Raw genomic sequence first — 16,105 nt, 5'->3', positions numbered from 1 at the left:
GACCCAAGAGGAGAGCTGAGAAACTGAGACCGTTTTATTTGCTGTACAACACAACTGCTCCCTCGAGCCTCTTTGTGGAGTCCTGAAGCTTTTTATCAGGCTAGAGGAGTGCGAATAATTGATTTTTCCACTCACTGGCTAAACCAAAATACTGGAGGGAAGGGGGGAGGAGAAGGAATTGTTTCAAGTTTATTTGAACCAAAAAGTTTTTCTTTTGATTCGGCGCAATAAAAACACGGTGGGAGAAAATCTTTTGGGTGGTCAGAGTGAATGTTTTAACCCTTTTGAATATCTTCCTGAAAGCATTGGGAGCACAAAATTCTTTTAAAAGATAATAAAACAGAGAGAAAATATTTCAAAAGAGGAGAAAAGAGTTATTTAATTTTTTTAATGCTCTTTTTAAAGCATTTTCTCAAGTGTGCCCTGGATTTATTGATTTTTTTCAACCTAGTGTCTGCAAAAGGCATTATTTTCGCAAAAAATCCCATCTATTTATTGTAGAGAATGTAGGGGACTTGGTAGAGCCCTGACTCAGCACTGGATCTTTGCCTGAGCACCTTGTGATCCTAAAATAAAACATTTGTTTTGTGATCCCTCTGCTTTAGGAGCTGTGGTTGTGCCTCTGGCACCCAGCTGGGGGCTGTGCTGCCTGTCCTGGGACACAGCCTGTGCACCCTTGGCACAACCACAGAGCACGGGGAAATCCTGCATTTCCCCTGCAGCTGACAGAGAAGGAGCTGGAAGGAGCATTGAAATGCATTGTGCAAAGGTGCATCCTCACGAGGTACAAAATCCCTCTGGTTCTTCCCGTCCTGCCTTTGCCACCCTCCCAAGTCCCAAAAGGAGAGAGCGCAGAGAGGTTCCTGAGCCCGGGGTAACCCAGCAGATCCTGCTCAGGCAGAAGTTTCCCATTTCCATTTCTGTGGGTTTTGGTTTGGGCAGATCTCTGAGTCCAGGCTGGGCCTGCCTGGGGGCAGAGGCAGTGCAGGGGCCTGTGAGCTCAGTGCCTTGGGAGGGTTTGGGGCTGGCTTTGGGGCTCTTTTTGTCAACATTTGCTTCCAATTCCCTCCCTGCCCTTGGCTGAGCAGTGACAGAGAATCCCACCTGTGTCCTGCTCCGTTTGCCTGGTGCTGTTGCAACACTGATTTAAAATGCAGACTTTCCCAGTTATGGAAATCAGAGCCACCCTCCAGGCACCCTGGCAGCTCCAAGTGGGGATTTTGGGGAGCCCACAAAGGCCACCTTCATTCAGAACCTGGGAAATCCTCAGCTGACCCCCCTGGCCTGCTCAGGTTTGCTCCTGAGGCAGTGGGAGGGTGAGGAGCTCTCGGAGGAGGAGGATGATGATGATGGAGTGGCTGGGCTGTGCGGAGCTTCCAGAGGGGTGGGAGGTTTGGGGTCCTTCTGCACACACACTGCTGAGGTGCCAGGAGCCCTGTGTCTCACTCGTGGCTCTGTGAGTGGCTTTGGGCAGATCTGGTGGCATTTCCATGTCCCCCCCATCCCACCCCTGTCCCGGGATGTCGGTCACTCCCTTGAGCTCATCCTGCTCGGGGCTGGGAGCTTTGCTGGCCGAGGGCTGGGCTGGACACTGCTCCTGCCTCTCCTGGATCCTTCCCAGCCATGGCAGCTGCTCTTCCTCCCCCTCAGCCTCCTCCTCAGTGCTGCTGTTTGTCCACATCCAGCTTTCCACTCCAGCAGGCTGCACTTCCAGCACCCCCAGCACCTTCTGCTGGCTGTGGAGGGAGCTGTGCCCGCGCTCAGGGCTGATGATCCCTGCTGGGAGAGCAGAGCCCTGCACTGCAGTCATTAGCTCCAACTGGGAATAAATGAAGTCCTGGGATTTCCCACTGGCTGGGATGCCCCGTGCTCATTCCTCCCTTGTTTCACCATCACTCGGCGTGGGGCTGCTGGGCCTGGCTGCTCCCAGGGGACGATTTCAAAGGGGATGATTTATTTGTGCTGCTGGAGGAACCAGGAATGAGGAGAGCTCATAAAAAACACCATCTCATTTTCCCTGAGCCTCTGTGTGTGGCACCACTGAGCTGTAAACATTCCCCAGGTTAGATTGATGGGGATAGAAGGAGAACTGATCATTAGGAGGATTAATTACAGGTTTTGTGGGTTGTGAAAGTCCAGAAAGTTCAGCCCCGCTGCTGAGAGCCGGGAGATCAGTCTTGCACAAGCTGGCAGCTCCTTTTTTATCTGCAGGAGGTGGCAGAGCTGTGGGAGCCGAGCTGTGGGAGCCGAGCTGTGGGAGCTGAGCTGTGGGAGCCGAGCTGTGGGAGCCGAGCTGTGGGAGCTGAGCTGTGGGAGCCGAGCTGTGGGAGCCGAGCTGTGGGAGCCGAGCCGGAGGGGCCGGTGCTGCTGGCTGTGCCACACCTGAGGCTCCACGTGGGAATTCCGGGGATGCTGCTCCCACACCCCGGCTCGAGCCAGCCTGCTCCACACCCAGAGTCCCCGTGGGACAGACACCCACTGCCTCTGCCAGGCAGGACAGCGCCTTTCCCTGGAGCAGCTGGGATGTCTGCTGTGTGCAGGAAAGCCCCATGGATGATGGAACTCCAGAGGGACTGGGTCCTGAGCAGGCTGGTGCCCTGGGGACATTGCAGGGACCATCCAGGACAGCCAGCCCCGTGCAAGGGACTGCCATCCACAGCCAGAGGTGTGCTCAGCCCTGCCCTGCATCCCTGAGGAGCAGCTTCTGAGCGGAGCCGACGTGGAGGAAATTCCTTGGGGAGTTTTCTTCCTCCTGGTACCCTCCGGGGCCATTGTGTGCCCGGGCCAGCCCAGCGTGAGCTCACAGCAGCTCCCCCGGGCCGGCCGGTTCCTGCCCAGCCTCTGCCCTTCCCAAAGCCCCCCCGGCTGCTGCTGCTCCCCTGGGAGAGGCCAGGGAGCCGGGAAGGAAAGGGAGCTGCCCCGGCTTGGGGTGGGACATCTTCCTGCCTGCCCCGGCCGCTGGGATTCTCTGGGCCTGGAACAGAGCGCGGCCCTGGCACCGGGAACCGCGGGCATGGCCAGCCCCTGCTGCCACCACACGGTGCCAGGGCAGCCCTGGGGAGGGACCTGGGCCACATCCAGCTCCAGAGCCCCTGAGTGCTCACGGGCACCCCAGCAGCCTCATCCCTGCGCTGCCCAAATCCACCCACGGGGCAGGAGAGAGCCGGAGTCCATCCCTTCCAGGACCTGTGGCCTTGGCACCCACGGGGGCAGTTCCCTGCTCTACAAGGCTGCAGGGATGGGGACGTGGTGGCAGGGCTCGTCCTCACCTCCCTGCTGGCCGGTGTGACCACAAGAGGGCCTGGGGCAGCCACTGGATGCCACTGCACTCCTGGCACTCCTGCTGGCACCTCCTGCCACAGCCCCCGGGACATGGTGGCAGGGAAGGGATGGTTTGTGCCACTGGCACCTGGAATTTCTGAGCCCCCCATCCCAAAGTGTCACTGGGAATTGCAGCCACTCCCGGGCTGCAGTTTTCCCTGCACAGCTGCTCTGGGGGATGGGGAAGCACCAGGACCCTGAATGGGCCAGGGCCGATGAGCTGCTGCAGCTCTGCGCCTCCCCATGCTCCTCTCCAGAGCTTTTATCCCCTCACTTTGCTCCCAGCTGTAAATCCCAGATGTTGGCATTGCCCCTGAGTGTCCTGCATTTCATTTTGGAGCATCCACAGAGCCCTGGACAGGGAGTCCCTGTGGCCCAAGCCGTGGGATCCCGGTGGTCCGGGCACACAGCCCTTGGAGTGAGGGGATGTGACAGGGGAGAATGTGGGATCTGCCTCGGGATCAGCCTGTGAGGGATCAGATTCACATCCATTAGGGGTGGCTGGGCTCTGCCCTGAGGTGGGAGGGTAATTAAATGCCTTTTTAAGCTTCCTTCCTTTTTATTTGGCTCACTGACCCCCAGGGAAGGCCCAGATGTCTCCAGAGAAACAGGAGCACAGAGGAAATTATTTTACAGCCCTGGTGGGGAATCAGCTCGAGCTCTACAGGAAAAATGATTTTCAAGGTGAGGAGAGAAGGATTTGTGGTTTTCACTGATTGTCTCGCTGGGTTCAATCCATCAATTGGCACATTCAGGTGTTTGCTGCCAACAGATGAGGGTCCCTCATCCCATCACCCTTCAGCCCCTGTGCACCCTCCTGTTCAAAGCAGAGCTTTACCTCTTCTGCCTCATTTGATCCCTTCTTTTCCTGCAGGAATTGGCCCCATGGCCTCTCCAGGGGCTGCTGGCTCCTGCCAAGGATGGATGCAAGTGCAGCAATTGTGTCTCATCAGGCCCATCCCAGCACCGTGCCATCAAAGGGCAGGAGTTGGAAAATTATGGGAGGGGGGAAGGAGAGGAGAAACTGGTGGGGAAACAACTGGGAGAAAACAATCCTTCATGGGTTACAGCCCCCAAAATCCTCCCCGAGAGCCCATGAGGGGTGACAGGAGCATGGCAGGGGGGCTTGGCCTGGCCTGGCTCCCCTGACAAGCCCCAGGGGGGGCTTTTCCTTCCAGACCCCAACCAAAGGCAGCACGAACCTTGGCAGGAGCAGGGGGTTCATCTAAAAGTGGTGGAAATGTTTCTTTTTGTCAAATTTCCTGCAAAACCCGCTGGCAGGTTAAAGCTCAGCAGTGCCAGACTCAGCCCCCCAGTGCTCAGTTTTCCCTAAATCCCAGATCCCACCCGCTCCAACGCCCCTTCCCCTCGTGCTCCTGCCCAGCCCTGAGGCTTCTCCCTCTTTTAATGGGGATTGACATTCATTTCCATCAGTGGAATATATAGAAATTAAACCCTAAAACACAAGCAGAGCAGTGAGGGCTCGCAGAGCTTTTGTACAGCCCAGTTGAGGAAATATCCCAAAATTTTGTCATCTGAGTTGGCACTTGGCCTGGCAGTGACTCCCAGACAGGCAGTAAAAGAGATTTACTGTAAAACTGCAGAAAAAATGGTGTCAAGGAGTTAAATCATGTCAGAAAAATCTGGGAGTGACCCAACTGCTGACGTGTCTGCCCCGTGCAGAGCTGGACCATGGTTTGCTCTCAAAAAACCCCAGCAAGACCCTAAAGAGCAGCAGGAAGCCAAAGTTTCCTTTGATCACATCTCATTTTAATGAGGGCAGGTTCCGAGGAAGCGAACAGTACATGTTTCTATCAGATTGCAAACAAGCCAGTACAGAAATGTAAAAAAAATAAACAAAAATAAATATCTCCCCTGTTTCTTTCTCCCCGAGTTCATAGAGCAAGGCTGACCTGGCAACAAGATGGATTCACCGCTGCGGCTGGGCAGCGGCCGTGAGAAATCAGAGGTTTTTTGGGATGTCACTGTCTGTGTGGTTCCAGAGAGGTCAGAGTACCCGGAGATCTGCTGAAGAGACCCTTCCCTGCCTGCCAGGTGAGCAGGTCCCAGGCGGGCAGTCCGTGCTCCTCTGGCACAGGAAGCATCTCCACCACGTCTGTCAGCGGCTCAGAGCCAGCTCTTCAAGCGGGAAGAGCTGGAAGGAGAAGAGGGACTGGATTATTTTGGAGTATCCAGCTCCAGCACCACCTCCCTCCCCACGTGGGACCCCGTTTCAGTGCTTAAACCACAGCTCCATTCACAAGTTTCATTAAATCTCCTCCTCCACAGGCTCAGATCTGACCTGCAGATTCCCTTACTGCCACTGTGCATGCAGATGAATGCACACAGATAAACCCCACACAGATAAACCCCACTCAGATAAACCCCACACAGATAAACCCCACACAGATAAACCCCACTCAAATAAACCCCACACAGATAAACCCCACTCAGATAAACCCCACTCAGATAAACCCCCACTCAGAGAAACCCCCACTCAGAGAAACCCCCACTCAGAGAAACCCCCACTCAGAGAAACCCCCCACTCAGAGAAACCCCCCACTCAGAGAAACCCCACACAGATAAACCCCACTCAGACCCAAATTCCAGGTTCAGACCTGCCCACAGGGTTCCCAGTGGGAATATTTGGCTGGGAAATCAGAGGGATGCAAGGGTGTACCCAGGTCAGAGCCTGCGTATCCAGGGCTGGGCTGACCCGTCCGGGCTTTCCCAAAATGATTCTTATCCCAGATTTCCTCCAAAAAAATGAAGTGGGGGAGGAATACAGCTACATGTTTCAGGGGCTGATCCAACAGCTAAAAGCCTCGGTGGATTTCAGCTGGATGCTGGCTCCAGCTTTACATAAGAGGAAAGAAATGTAAAGCCTGGAGCCGGCCCCGAGGCAGTCCCACGCTCGGCCCCAGAGAGTGCGGGTTTGTGATGCACCTAATGCACACAGAAATCCTACAGTCCTGGAATGGTTTGGGCTGGAAGGGACCTTAAGGATCCTCCAGTTCCGCCCCTGCCATGGGCAGGACAACTTCCACTACACGAGATTGCTCCAAGCCCTGTCCAGCCTCACCTCGGACACTTCATCCAAATCTTTTTCCTCCCTAAAGGCAAAGTGCAGCCGCTACAAACACTCTCTTACCTGGTGACGCCCCTCCAAGGGTCCCCGAACCCCAATTTCCTGATGAAACCCCAATTTCCTGATGAAACCCCCGCAGGGCTGCACTCTCCCCGTGACCCGGTGACCCCCGGGTGCCGCGGAGTGACCGCAGGGCTCCTCATCCCGCGGGTGGATCGCGCCCCTCGAGCATCCCGAGCACCGCGGACCGACCGCTCCCCGGATCCCCCCGATCCCCGGGACCCCCCGCATCCCCCAGATCCCCGGGATCCCCTCGATCCCCCGGGCCGCGCGTTACCTGAGGCTGGCGGGGGCCGGGCGGGGGTCGTGCGGGGGCCGGGCGGGGGCCGCCCCAGCCCCAGCCCCGCCGGAGCAGGCGCTGCAGGAGGCGGCCGGGGCCGGGCGGCGGCGGGGCCGGGGCGGCGGCCGGGGGGCTCTCCCCGGCGGGGCGGCCCGGGGTGCCGGGGGGGCTGTCCCCGGTGGGGGTCTCGGGGTGCCGGGGGGGCTCTGCCGGCAGCTCCCGCCGCCAGAGGTAGGGAGAGCGGCGGACGCCCATGAGCAGCCCCGAGGCGCGACCCACCGTGTGGTACCGGGGGCTGGCGACGTGCTTGTACCAGGCGCCCGCCGGGGCGGCCGGCAGCATCAGCCCCAGCAGCACCAGGGCCCCCCAGGCGCCCCCCGACAGCTGTCCCCTCGCCATGGCGCAGGGCACGGTGCGGGCAGGGCTGTGCCCGGCCCCGGGCACCCAGCGACGGCTGCCCCGCGCCCCAGCCCCGCCGGTTTATAGAGCCGTCGGGAGGGGCCCCGCGGCTCCGCCCCGGCAGCCCCCGGCCGCCCTCCCCCGGCAGCCCCCCCTCCGGGATGCCCGCACCCTCCGCATGGCCCCCAGCATCCTCTGAGCATCCCCGAGCGTCTCCCTGCAAGCCGCAGCATCCCGCGCATCCGTGAGCATCCTCCCTGTTGCCTTTAGCATCCTCCCCGAGGCCCCGAGTATCCTCTGAGCGTCCCGCTGGAACCCAGAGCAACCCGAGAGCATCCTCCCTGCAGCCTTCAGCATCATCCCCGTGGCCTCGAGCATCCTCTGGGCACTGCCTGGAGCATCCCAGGCACCCGCGAGCGTCCTCCGTGTTCCAGTGGGCTTGCCGGGCTGCTTGCCCTCCTCTTCTGCCACTCAGTTCTTCTTAAATACTCGGTTCTTCTTCTAAAATCAATTCTGCCTTTGCAGTCAGCTGATTTCGCCCCCCCAGATTCCCTAATGAAACCAAGCAGGTCAAGTTTATGCTCATCAGAGAGCAATTCCAGTTCCTCCTGTTTATTAGGGAAGTTCTTGGCTTTATATGCTGAACTAGGACTAAATAATTTCTGGGGTTTCTTTCAGGCCACACAGAGATTAATTTTAATCTCAGCATTTTAGAACTATGGAATGGTTTGGTTTGGAAAGGACCTTAAAGCCCATCCATTCCAGTCCCTGCCCTGGGCAGGGACACCTTCCACTATCCCAGGCTGCTCCAAACCCCGTCCAACCTGGCCTTGGACACTTCCAGGGATGGAGCAGCCACAGCTGCTCTGGCAGAGGTTGGAATTTCTCCTTGTGGATTTTATTTTAACATGGTCCAGAGGAATCCCATCCAGGCTGCTTCCCATCATCGGCATCCCCCCATCCTTCACCACCCAGCCCCCTCTTCTCCCACCCAACAAGCACAAATTCCCAGTGGAACCTTTCCCTATCAGCCCAGCCTGCAGCTGTTGGTGTTCTGTGCCCCTCCACTCTGGGGGATGTTTTTCCAGGCTCTCACTGGGCCCAGAACCACGCTGGGGACCCCTCAGAATGTGGGATCTCAGCCAAGCCACGTCCTGCTCCTGTAGGATCCAGCCCCTTGGCCCGGCAGGGATGGGCAATGTCAGTGTGGAGCCTCTCGATTTTCCACTCTGAGAAGGCTGGGAGTGAATGCAAATCCCAGTGGGCAGGAGGGGGATCCAGCCTTGCGTGAGAGGATGCTGGAAGTTACGTCTGAGCAGGGCACACTCGTTCCTGTAATGAAGCAGAGCAGAGTCCAGCTCGGGCACGGCTCGGGTTCTTGGAAGTGCCCAGCTTTACAGTAAGGATGTGGCCAGCTCCCGCCTCGCTCCGAGCCAGCCCCTGCTGGATGGGCTATTTCTGTCACCCCCTGAGTGCTCTGGACATTAGAAGGCCTCAGCACTTTCCTGTTTGATAGAGCCATTAATGAATGGCAGCGGTACAGCCCAGCTCATCCCCCGGTCACCTGGCACGGGACACGCGCTGCCCCCAGGGCTCTGCTCCCTCCAGCTAAAGCCATTACACTCCCTCCTCCCCACGAGGGATGATCGATTCAGAAGCACCTGATGCTCCTCTTGGCTTGTTCTGCACCTGCCCTGTGCCCAAACAAAGGCAGGTCTAGCAGCTCCTGTTTCACTGCAGCCACACTCCAACGCGGCCTCAACCTTCCCAGCCAGAACGGAAGGTTTTCTCCTTCCCAGGGATCTGCCTGAAGTGTCTTTTCTGTGTGTTTTTGGCGTGACTTGGGTAACTTGTCACCCTGATAAACTCTCCATGAACTGAACTCTTTCCTCCCAGGAATGATCCCTGCTGAGAGCCAGCAGCTCTGTCCGCAAGGCGCCGAGACCCTTGGGATAGAGCACGGCTCCGGATCTCCAGCAGAGTGCACGTTTCCTCTCCCAAGTATTTTTAAATATCTTTCCAACGAAACAGCTGATAAGCAATTTGTCTTCTATTTATATTCTAAGTAAGTAAAGATAATTTTAGGATTCTTCTTCCCCTCGCAGAAGCCGATGCTCCGCAAATACCGTGGCACGTCAGCGGGCACATGGCACCGTGCTGCTCCAGGGTGGGCTTGTGCCAGGAACTCCCCCAGAGGAGCAAAATCCTGCTTATTTTTGGGAGAGGAAAAACTTTTGAACAAGTCCTGGTTCCTAAGGAAGTCTTGTACAGACTCAGAGGATTTTGAGATTTCAGCCTCTCAGGTCTTCCATAGCTGCAGGGGTTTATTGACCCCGGGCAGGGTCCAGCTGACCCCAAGCCCTTTTGGAAACCCCATTTTTATGGTTTTATTTAAACCCTCAGATTTTGGCTCCAGCATCACATTTCCCAACCACACAGACACAGCTCAGCCACCCCAGTGCTCAGATGAGCCCCTAATGATGTCATTCCACATTTGCTGAGGGGAAGGGGAATGGGATCATCACTGAATCACAGCATCCTGGAATGGTTTGAGTTGGAAGTGACCTTAAAGTCCATCCAGCCCCACCCCCTGCTGTGGCCAGGGACATCTTCCACTGTCCCAGGTTGCTCCAAGCCCTGTCCAACCTGACCTTGAGCACTTCCAGGGATGGGGCAGCCCAGCTTCTCTGAGGAACCTAACCATAGGGATTTATCACATGCCTCTGCTGATGAAAGGATTTAAAGTTTTCTTCTTTTATTTTGGAACAAAATCACTCCTTTTGTAAGAGGAGGTCTCTGCTGCAGCTCCCATCCTGCTGGATGCTCAGGTTCTCCAGGGGGTACCTCCAATTTCTGCACTGCACCCACCACAGCTCCTGGGCTTTTCTGGAAAACATCCCAAGGGACCCCACGGCTGAGGGGAGAGAGGGGTGAGCAGCTGGAGGCAGCACATCCTCACCCCTGCAGCAAACCCAGCCCAGCTCTCTGAAGAGCCTCTCCTCCCGATTTCATTCCTGCTGTGCTCTCACCTCCCACCACACACATTACTGCAGCCACTCAGGATTTGTGGCTTTGGAGAATGAGCTAAATGAATTTGATGTCCCAGAAAGAGGCACTTGAAAGCGAAACCGGTGGGGTTTAATGACAGCATTTTCCACATTTTTATGATAATGACTCTGGTGTTTATTGGAAGGTTAGCAACTCAGCCGAGCAGGAAAACAAAGCAATCGGAGAGGCCAGCCCTGCCACGGGGCCTCTGCACTCCTGGGCATTAATGCCTGTTCTGTTCATGACATTTTTTGCCCATTTGGGCTCTCCAGCGTGTCCCTGTGGGAGTATGAGAGGATGGAGGTGACATCACTTGGGATGAAGAGGAACAGAGCCTGCCCTCCTGCACTCTGCAAACTCACCCAGCTCTGCTAATTGGGATCATGCTGTTCTTCAGGCTGGGAAACTGAGGCACAGAGCGTTCAGCACATTGCCAAAGACCACCCAAGGAACGGAAGTTTGGCCCAAGTAACTTGGAGCCTCCTGCCCCAAGGGCCTTCACCTGGCCACTGCCCAGCTCTGCCTTCCTGTGCAGGTTGGCCTTGGGGAGATGGACACAAATCAACCAAAAATCACCGCTGTGAAATCAGCTGGAGGCACAAATCTGGAGTTGGAGGTTGGAGAAGGGATGAGTTTTGCTGCCCATGCCGTAGCAGGCAGTGCCAGGCAGTGCCCAAGGCAGAGCACAGCTGGTGCGGCTGTGAGGAGGTGACTTTCACACAAGGTTGGACCTCAGCAGCTGAGCGAGCTGGGACTGCAGGTCCCACTCAGAAAGTGACATTTTTGTCACGTTTGTGTGAACACCCTGCTGCCCAGGTCGCTGCTCTGATTCCCCACTGCTCCATCTGTGCCCAGACACCAAATTCCTGCACTTCCCCTCCTTTCCCACACTCACATCCCTGCTGACTCCTGCATTATTTCAGCCTGGGAGTGAGCAAAGTCTTGATGGCAAGAAAAAGATATTCCCACACACGTGGCTCAGTAAATCCTGATGTTTCCCAACACCCATCCCACTGCTGGACAATCAGAGCGGTGTTTGTGTGGGGCTGGGATGAGGCACTCAGCCAGGGGGACCCAAGAGCCCCTGTCCCTCAGGTGCTGTGGCACCAGAAAAGCCCAGCAAGAACAACCTTTGCCATTTTCTTGCATCTCGAGCATGTCCTTGTGTAACAAACTCGGATCACGGAGCAATTCCTGCCCCCGGTGATTCAGAACGTGATTAAATGCTATTTGTCTGTTCCTCTGAAATAAAGGAGCTGCAGTTGCTACAAACAAATTACGGTTTCAAGCTGTGAGGTAAAACACACCTTGGCTCCTGAGAAAGCTGCTGCAGGCTTTGGTGGCTCTGAAGAGAAAGAGGAAACAACAAGGGGTGTTTCCTAATGTTGCAGATCTCGCTAAAGTGCACTAAATTAATTATTTGACTCCTAAGAAGCAACTCATTCCCCACTATTTTTAGCCTCACATACTATTTTAAGAGGTTTTGTCTTCAGGGTCCAGTCACGTGGAAGTTAAACAGAAGGCACTGAAGTCTCCAAAGGATAATAAACTATCTCAAATTACTTTGCTAATGGAACAAAGAGTACTGTAAATGTCACACAGGATAGAACAAGAGCAGGAGAAACCTTTACACGAAACAATGGATCCATTAGCACAAAGGTAAGGAAAAAATCCCACAGACTTGTGATACTTGTGCAGAGCTTCACGGAGCTGCTGCTCCAAGCCAAGGGAATCTGTTCCCTCACTTGGGTTCTGTGCTGAGCTCACACCACAATCACCCACACTCTCAAGGATTGATCCTTTAGGATTTCAAAGCCCTTTACAGACAATAGCTCAGCCCCAGGTGAGTCAGTGGAATTATTTCTGCTTCAAACCCAGGTGCAGAGTGGGAATCACTGAATCACTGATGGGAGACCAAAACCAAACAGAGGTCCAGACTCACCAAACCCACCCTGGGGTCCTCACCTCCAGCTTAATGAAGTTGTCCATCATCCTGCAAGCTGCAGGAGTGACCCTTCACTCCTGGGGTGACTCATCTGCTGGAGATGAGTCTCCATCCCAGCTCTGGTGGGGCCTCTTGGGTGAGAGGATGGACTGTGAGACACCACCACCCACCCTGCCCTGTATTTTGCCTCTCCTGCTTTTGGCAGAAGATCAAAAGTCTTCAAACACATCAAGGGCTGCAGCAGCAGCGTCACAGAGTGGTTTGGGTGTGACATAACACCACCAAGGAACCATGATGAGAAATTCTCCACCATGTGGGATGACAGTGCTGCCTCAGGAAAGCAGCAAAGACAAAACCTCTGAGAAGCAGGGAAAAGAGCAGGGAAAAAAGATGCCATGGGCTGCTATCTGAAATGTGAGCAGATCCCCAGCCCCCTCCAGTCCATGAGTCAAGCTTCCTTCTGGAAGTAATTCCTAACCCCACTGGAGAGTTAATACCCAGATGTGTGAAGTGCAGAGTAAATTTGGCTCTGCTCTGCAGAGTTTGCTGCGAGGAGAAAGAGCAGATGAATCTTTGGTTTGACAGTCCTGAGATCTCCTAACCAAAGCCCATACCACTCCCAAGAGCTCGCCTGTTCTACTGAAATTTAATTAGCTGAGGCTCTCCAGCACACACGTGTGAGATGGTTGGAGGGCTCGGAGGAGTGTAGATGAGAATAAATCTGCCTTCAGGCAAATCTGCACAGGTTAAGGTTGGAAAAGTCCTCTAAGATCCCCATGTCCAACCACCAGCCCACCCCCTCCTCGTCCACCCTAACCCGTGTCCCCAAGTGCCACATCCACACATTCACTGAGCAGTCCAGGGATGGTGACTCCACCCCTGCCCTGGGCAGCGTCTGCCAGGGTGTGACAACATTTTCCATGAAGAAATTTTCCCTAATATCCAACCTGAACCTCCCCTGCTGCAACTCTGGACAAGGGCCTGGAGAGCCAGGACAGGGGAATGGCTTCCCACTGCCAGAGGGCTGGGTGGGATGGGAAACTGGGAAGGAATTCCTGACTCAGAGCATGGGGAGGGTGCCCAGAGCAGCTGTGGCTGCCCCTGGATCCCTGGCAGTGCCCAAGGCCAGCTTGGATGGGGCTTGGAGCAGCCTGGCACAGTGGGAGGTGTTGGGGTTGGACTGGATGGGCTTTAAGGTCCCTTCCACCCCAAACCATTCCAGGATTCCAGGCAATGAGGTACCTGTGAGAAGCCACTGCTCAGAGGCTGGCTGACACTTATTTTCCTTAAAACAGAACACTGAGAAAATCATCACTTTTAGCAGAAACTTTATCAAATGAAGGCAAATTTCCCCGTTCTGCACTGAGAGCCTTGGCTGCAAATGAGCCATGTCGGCACCAAGCTGGGAATGGGAAATGAATCCAAGGCTCAACCTTTGGTTCTACACTTGGACAGGACCTCCGTGCTGAACTATAAATATCAGGGCTGTGGTTCTGCTGACTGGAATGGGTTTGTTGTGCTCATCTCCAGACTGATCAATTATTCCAAAGTATATTTATTGCTGATGAAATGACTGGAGAAGGGACTTTTCCCGCAGTTATTATGGGATATTTAGTGAGTAAACATGGAAATCAACTATCCCAAGTGTCAATATTAACCCTTTTTCTTGGGAAGAAAACATTCCCTGCCTGCCAACACACAGAACTAAGCACCAACTAAGATATTTAGAACTCAGCTAATTCTATAAAATTTTATTTCTTTATATTTTGGGGTCACACTCAGTGATAAGATTCAGCTTTCATTTGCAATCACCAGAGAAATAAACCAGCATCTTTAAATCATCAGCAAAGAATGATTCAATCCCTTCAAACAGGCTTATAAAAACCTCTCTGCACCACAAAATAAATTAATCTCAACACATGACTCACAGGCACCAGCAGGATGGTTCTCCAGAAGGGTGAGGAGCTGAAAACAAGATTTGGTGAAGTTTGAATGTTGGCTTTTTAGCAATTCTTTGTGCTGCTTGATGATGGTGGGAATGCCAGGAGAGTGGGAATATCTTGTGTGATGATGTCAAAAGGGAACAAAGAGGGGTTTTTTTGGCATTTTACAGCTGTGGAAAGATGTGTCCAACTGCTGGAAAAGCCATGGTAGCAGCAGAGCTGCGTTAGCAGGATATGGAATCATGGAATCACAGCATCACTGAGCTTCAACAGAGCTCCAACACCGCTGAGCCCAACCACGCTCCCAGCACTGCCGAGGCCACCACAAACTCGTGTCCCCAAGTGCCACATCCAGGGATGGGGACTGCAACACTGCCCTGGGCTGGACAGCCCTTCCCGTGAGGGGATTTTCCCAATATCCAAGCTGAAGGTTGCCTGGTGCAGCCTGAGGCCGTGGTGCCATGGAAGGGCTGCTCCAAGCTGCTCCCCGTGGTGCTGTGGAGGAAGAGCAGCAGTTAAGGACACCCAACTTTGACAATGTGGCAATGTGCCACAGGCTGGGATCTGGGCTGGGATGGGTCATCCCATGGTGGATGGATCACCAGGCATGGATCTGGCCTCCAGAAGGAACTCTGGAAGGAACACAGATGATCTTTAAGGTTCCTTCCAGCCCAGGCCATTCTATGATGCCCTTACATGAGTTCTGTTCCAAATGAGCTCCCTGGATCTGAGAATTGAGGATGGGATCTGAGCTGGCAGGAGCTGTCAGTGCTGGGGGAGGTTCACCTGCACCGTCAAGGGACACAGAATCTTCAGCAGTTTCCTCCCTAAATATTATAACAAATATCAGCCCAAAAAGCAGAAAATGCCCCAGCTGAGGAGCTGCTGGCTGCCTGGTGAACAGCAGGACCAGGAACACCACACATTCCTGGGGGAAAACCACACAAGCAGGACCAGGAACACCACACATTCCTGGGGGAAAACCACAATTCTGTGCACACACTGTGCAGGATCAGAGCTTTGGATCAGGTCCTTGGCGCTCCTGGGCTGGTGGGAATGATGTCACCAACCAGAGCTGAACTCTGAAATGTCCCAGCTCCTGCTGAGTGTCCGTGTCCCATTGTCCTGGCAGTGAGTAATGTCCCTTTCCCTCCCAGCTGCTCAGGTGTGTTTATGATCCCGAGCCATGGTGTCACTGCCCAGCCAAGTGACACTCAGGGCAGCACATCACCGCCAGCAGCCTCCAGCTCATTTCATGCTAATTGCTCTCCAAAATTGGGTGATGCAGTTGGGGCACAAAAAAACATTTTCAACAGTGTCATTAATTCGGGGAACATTTCCTGGAGTAATTACAGCCAGCATCACCAGTCATGCCTAATTATTCCACGCAGCCCCACCCAAACACACTTCAGGTTGATTAGCAAGGCGTGTGTTATCCCACTCCACGCTCGAGAGGGATAAATGGGGCTCTCTAGGAGAAGTAAATATTACCTGTTGTACCCAATGATCCAAATCGTTCAAATCCTTCATTATCTGCTCCCAAACACTTAACAAAGCTATTACTTAATTTATTTGATGGCACAGATGTCATTAACCGAGGCTGGTGAGCATCATGGGATGTTTTAATGATCTGTTTGATGAGTTGCTTTGTCCTGAAATGATTGTTTATGGCTCAAAGAAAACGAAGAGCAACTTTTGACTCAAATGACAAGGAATTCAGGGACAAGAAAGGAACCACAAAGGTGCTAAGCAGATCTTCCAGGAGGACCCTAGGAATTCAGTAGGAATTTCATAATGGAGTGACAGGACAAGGCGGAATGGTTTCCACTGCCAGAGGGCAGGGATGGATATTGGGATATTGGGAAGGAATTCCTGGCTGTGAGGGTGGTGAAGGGGCTGGGATGGAATTCCCAGAGAAGCTGTGGCTGCCCCTGGATCCCGGGGAGGGTCCAGGACCAGGCTGGAGAGAGCCTAAAACACCCAGGGACAGGGGGAAGTGTCCCTGCCCATGGCAGGGGTGG

At 54.4% G+C, this 16,105-nt stretch overlaps 1 protein-coding gene across 1 annotated transcript; it reads right to left on the bottom strand.

The window, feature by feature from the left end:
* Positions 1 to 5,069: 5,069 nt before the first annotated feature.
* Positions 5,070 to 7,272, bottom strand: NPW (neuropeptide W). The gene is made up of 2 exons (XM_064390268.1): positions 6,747 to 7,272; positions 5,070 to 5,476 (listed from the first exon to the last, which is right to left on the bottom strand). The coding sequence occupies exons 1-2, from the start codon at positions 7,146 to 7,148 to the stop codon at positions 5,441 to 5,443; spliced, it is 438 nt and encodes a 145-aa protein (XP_064246338.1). The 5' UTR covers positions 7,149 to 7,272; the 3' UTR covers positions 5,070 to 5,440.
* Between the last annotated feature and the right edge of the window lie 8,833 nt (positions 7,273 to 16,105).

Source organism: Passer domesticus, chromosome 15, assembly GCF_036417665.1.
Source record: "Passer domesticus isolate bPasDom1 chromosome 15, bPasDom1.hap1, whole genome shotgun sequence".
Lineage (NCBI taxonomy): Eukaryota > Metazoa > Chordata > Aves > Passeriformes > Passeridae > Passer > Passer domesticus.
Note: the sequence above shows the minus strand (reverse complement) of the source record. Positions and strands in the feature narration are given on the sequence as shown.

Coding starts and splice junctions, on each gene's coding strand:
- NPW (XM_064390268.1), bottom strand. CDS start 7,148: ATGGCGAGGGGACAGCTGTCGGGGGGCGCCTGGGGGGCCCTGGTGCTG. Junction 5,477..6,746: donor CCGGCCCCCGCCAGCCTCAG/GTAACGCGCGGC, acceptor TTCTCCTTCCAG/CTCTTCCCGCTTGAAGAGCT.